At 41.9% G+C, this 5,000-nt stretch overlaps 1 protein-coding gene across 1 annotated transcript in view; it reads right to left on the minus strand.

Moving 5' to 3' along the window:
* The window catches only part of LOC123510462 (putative glycine-rich cell wall structural protein 1), a 5,115-nt gene extending 248 nt beyond the window's left edge, over positions 1-4,867 (minus strand). The window contains exons 1-3 of the mRNA XM_045265654.1: positions 4,713-4,867; positions 1,908-2,284; positions 1-757 (exon numbers count right to left, since the gene is read on the minus strand). The exon at positions 1-757 is cut by the window's left edge and continues 248 nt beyond it. Coding sequence (XP_045121589.1) covers positions 374-757; positions 1,908-2,284; positions 4,713-4,746 — 795 coding nt within the window. The 5' untranslated portion in view covers positions 4,747-4,867 and the 3' untranslated portion in view covers positions 1-373. The remainder of the gene's footprint in view (positions 758-1,907; positions 2,285-4,712) is intronic.
* Positions 4,868-5,000: the final 133 nt, after the last annotated feature.

Here is a 5,000-nt window from a genome sequence, read left to right on the forward strand (position 1 = left end):
ATAAATACTATCTATGTATAATTCTCGATTTAATTAAATATAGTACTCGTGTTTGCGTGCGCTCTCTCTCACATCGTCGACACCGTAAAGCAAAAACAACAAAAGCAACAATGATAATGAAATCTGAATCCAATTAAAGTGTAAATAAAGAAATAATAAAAAAAAAAACAGCCGCGTATTTAGAAATCAATATGCGGTGTTTTTTTTTTTTTTTTTTTTTTTTAGTTTTTGTCGTGTGATTTTTCTTCCATCATTTTCATTTTATAATTATTACTTTCTATTTTCTTGCTTTATTTTTCATCTTGTTGTTTATCCTTCCGTGTCCATTCGTCCTACGTTAGAGTGCGTTCGTGCGTGCGTTTGCGTGTGCTTCTTATTTCCCCGGCGTTTGGTAGAGTCCTGATGGCTGGCCGTTACCGTTACCGTTGCCGTTGCCGTTACCGTTGCCGTTACCGTTGCTGTAGCCTCCGTTGCCACCTCCGTTAGTCCTGCCACCGTATCCACCGTTGCCGCCACCATATCCACCACCGTTGCCATATCCACCGTTGCCGTTACCTCCGTTGCCTCCGTTGCCTCCGTTGCCTCCGTTCCCGCCGTTGGTGACCCCGATGTTTGAGTTGAGATCGTAGAATTGCTCGGCGGTGGCGCAGTCGAAGTTGTACCACCAGTCACACACGAAGTACTGCTGGTTGAAGATGGTGCCGTTGGGACAGAGGAAGGAGTCTTGGCGCCCATCGAACTGGCAGATGTGGAAGACCTGTAGAGTGGAGGAGAGGGGGAGAGGTGGAGAGGTGATTAGTGTTGTTTTTTCCTCTACACTCCTTTTCTTATTTTTTCCCTCTTTCCTTCTTTCTTTATGTCTTCCTCTACATCTTTCTTTATTCTTTCCTCTTCACTCCTTTCCATATTTCTTTACCTCTATCCTTCTTTCCTTATGTCTTCCTCTACACCTTTCCTTATTTCTTCCTCTAATTATTTCCTTATTTTTTCCTCGACACTCCTTTCCTTATTTCTTTCAATTTATTCTTCTTTTCTTTTTTTCCTCTACACTCCTTTTATTATTCCTCTACACCTATCCTTATTTTTCCTCTACACCTTGCTTTATTTTTTTTTCTCTACACTCCTTTCCTTATTTTTCCCTCGATACTTCTTTCCTTTCCATTCCTGTGCATCCTTGTCACACTGTCACTCTAGATTTTACACCCCTTATACCATATTCCCTCATCTTCTTTACACCAATTACACTTTCCTTCCAACTACACCCTTTTCCTTACATACACACCCTATACACTCACACTTTCTCTTTATATTCACATCCTTCATACTTCTTTCTGAGACCTAACCTATACTAACTTAAGCTAATCCCTCTTTAACACACAATTTTCTTACATGTACATCCTTTTCCTTACATCAACATCATTTATCATTATTCTCTACACAGCTACACCTTTTACTCTTCCTCCTACACCCTTCTTTAATCGTTTTCTCTATACCAACACCCTTTTCCTTATACCTACACCAATTATCCTCATTCTCTGCATCACTACACCTTCTGCTTCTCCTCCCACACACTCTTCTATTGTTTTCCTTACATCTTCACCATTTCTTTTACTCCTACATCGTTTGCCATCATTATTTACACCATTGCACTCTAAACTATTCCTCCCGCATCCTTTTCTATATCGTTTTCTTTACCTCTACACCATTTGCCCTTATTTTCTACATTACTACAACCTTTATTTTCCCCTTACACCTTTCTCTATCGTTTCCCTTACATCTTCACCATTTGCCCTTATTTTCTACATCACTACACCCATTACTTTTCCTCCCATACCATTTTTTATCGGTTCCTTTATATCTACATACTTTCCACCTTCCATTTTCTTTCCCTTCTCCCTGTCACGTACCTGGCAGCCAGCTTCGGGGGCAGTGTCAGCGTAGTATCCTGGAATTCGACCGTCGCAGGAGAAGCCAGTGTCAGGAACAGTAGCAAGGATTGGGTAGTCGACACCTGGCTCTCCTCCTCCTCCGATAGCTGAGCCTAGGTCTCCGTTGCCTCCTCCGTTACCGCCGTTGCCTCCTCCGTTTCCTCCGCCGTTGCCTCCGTAGCCGCCGTTCCCTCCGTAGCCGTTTCCTCCTCCGCCGTTTCCTCCAAATCCGCCTCCATTTCCGTAGCCTCCGTTGCCTCCTCCTCCTCCTCCTCCGTTTCCTCCGTAGCCTCCGTTTCCTCCTCCGTTTCCTCCGCCGTTAAGGTAGGCGGCGTTTGTCAGCCCAAGGAGGAGGACTGGAGGAAACATGGAGGGAAGGAAAGAGGGAGAAAGGATTGGTAGGATGAGAGAGAAATGAGGAGGAAAGAGTGAATGATATGATTAGAAAGAGGAAGAGGAAAAAAGAAGAGATAAGAGAAGAAAAGTGGAATTAACGAAGGAAGGAAGATAGAGGGTAGAGAAGAGGAAGAAGAGAAGAGTGAAGTAAAAAAGTAAGGGAGGGGAGAGAAGAATAGTAAGGTAAATGAAAGAAAGAAGACAGATAATAGATGACAGGAGGGAAAGTTGGAAGGAGAGAGGAGAGAGGGAATAAAATAAATGGTGGAATGAACGAAGGAAGAAAAAAAGACAGATGGTAGAGGAAAGTAAGAGAGAGAGAGAGAGAGAGAGAGAGAGAGAGAGAGAGAGAGAGAGAGAGAGAGAGAGAGAGAGAGAGAGAGAGAGAGAGAGAGAGAGAGAGAGAGAGAGAGAGAGTCAGTAGGAATGAAAGATGCTATGGTGGCAAATGACCCATGTAAAAAAAAAAAAAGGTAGAAAAAAGGGAGAAAAAAGGGAGAGAGAGATGAGCGTGGTGCCCTTCCTCAATTTACGATATTACTGCGTCCATTTACGTGGCGGCCATTACGGTAGCGATGCGTTATACAGGTGTACTTCGCTGTAATTAGCGTATGGGCAGGTAATTTTTTAGTGTATTTTAACGATATTTGCATTATCAATTCCAAGTTCATAACAGCAACATGAACAACACAAAATCATCAGTGGCAGTTTATAAAGTGATGAATGAGTTTTATTATCACGTTATTTTCATCATCAATTGGGACTTATAATGAAAAGTAATGGTTTGGTGCTTATGTGAACCGAACTTGTTAACTTATTGATATTTTAAGTGGGTTTGGTGTAGTGATGTGAGTGTATGTATGTATGTCTGTACGCTTGTTTGTTGCTCCAGGATTCTGAGCAAAAGTTGAGGTTAGTCTGGAAAATATGGGCAAGTGTTTGAATGTCGGTCAGTTTAGATACAGTGTTCATGTACCGAGAATACTGAAAGATGAGAGCAAAAAAATAAATGAAAATAGAAATGAATAGATAAATAAATAGATAAATAAATCAATAATAAAATAGAAAAAATCAAATAGAATAGATTGAAAAATAAAATAGATAAAAAGATAAATAAAAAAAAGAGAAATTAATAAATAAGAATAGATAGATGAATAAACAAAATGAAATAAGATAAATGAATAAAAAGATAAAAGAATAAAATTAACAAAAACTAGCTGAACTTGCCGCTTCTGCTAAAAAAACGAGTCTATTGGATGAGGGAGTATCTGTAACATGAGTGCCCGCTTCCATGAACATTTTAGTGCCATAGTTCAGTGCCTCAGTCTTTCCCGCACCTTGGTCCGTCACTGGGCGTATCTCGATCTCTGTCTATCTCATGTCCATCTGTCATTTCTGGGATTACAATCTTTTCCTCTTTTTTTTTTTCTCTTTGTACACGAAGGAGACCAACCAACGGCACATAATTAGGGGGAAAAGACAGTAATTTTGCCGCATCTCGAAAAATCATTAAATTAAGTGTCAATAATAAAGACTAATTTGATTCCCGGGGTGATCTAATATTTAATGCTTTGAATTTGTCATCATCAGTTCGTTTAATGGTGGATATAATAAATACATTCGTCACTCGCTGTTTAATCGGTTAGTGGGTCAGTGTCTGTTATCTGGATGATGAAAGTATATCAGTCACTTTGAGGGTTAGTCTGCTTGTGACATTATTAGCTGGAGGTGTCAGTCAGGCTTCATTAAGGTCAGTCTGGTGGCACGTCAGTCTAGATTCTATAGGTTCAGTCTGGAGTTTACCTGAGTCACTTTCTGTCACTTGGATGATCTGCTTCTTTGTTTCCCTTTTGGTTAGTATATCAATTTGGTGAGTCAGTCAAGAATTAGTAATGTGAAGGTTGACTTTATGACTGATGCCGCAAGACAGTCTGGCTTTCTTAGTGACCTGTGTTCTGATGCAGTCTGTCACTTTGGTTTTCTCTGATTGCTGTCTGTATTAATATGATCAGCCTGTCAAGAGGTCATATTAGTAAGACTGACTCTATGACCATTTGATGCCATGAGATAGTCTGACTTCCTTAATGATCGAGCACCTTGAGTCAGTCTGTCACTTTGAAGATCAGAGTCTGCATTACAGTCTGTATTAATTTGATCAGTCTGTCCATGGTTTGTATTGTGACTTTCTGGTGCCAGGAGACCATCTGGCTGTCACTTCGAGGATCTGTCTCGTTGCTGCTAATGGTCTTAATCTGATCAGTCTGTGGAGAATGATGCTCCTGAGGGCTGTCTGGCTCCCTCACAGTGAGGGCAGAGATTGCTGATGCCCTGAGTCCTCATTGCTTAGTGTCGGGTCGGTGTGGGTCAAAGTAGCGTGGCGAGGCTTACCCAGGACCACTACACGGCGCGGCGCACAACCCATCTTGCTCTAGAGTGAAGAGTGAAGGAGTGACTTTCTTGCAGCAGCGGCAGGTGTGCACAGGTGAAGCAGTGGAGCAGATGAGGTGCTGGAGTGATCCTCTCAGTGGAGCAGTGAGGAAAGAAGTGGTGCTCCGTGACACAACGCACCTGCCTTATATACCGTGCGAAGCCAGGTAAAAGCGAGCACAGGTAATGACACACGCACAAACGCACGCACCTACTCTCGCCCTCCTCTCTTTCCTCTCCTCTAGGCGC

The sequence above is a fragment of the Portunus trituberculatus genome, chromosome 29 (genome assembly GCF_017591435.1).
Source record: "Portunus trituberculatus isolate SZX2019 chromosome 29, ASM1759143v1, whole genome shotgun sequence".
In the NCBI taxonomy this organism is placed as follows: domain Eukaryota; kingdom Metazoa; phylum Arthropoda; class Malacostraca; order Decapoda; family Portunidae; genus Portunus; species Portunus trituberculatus.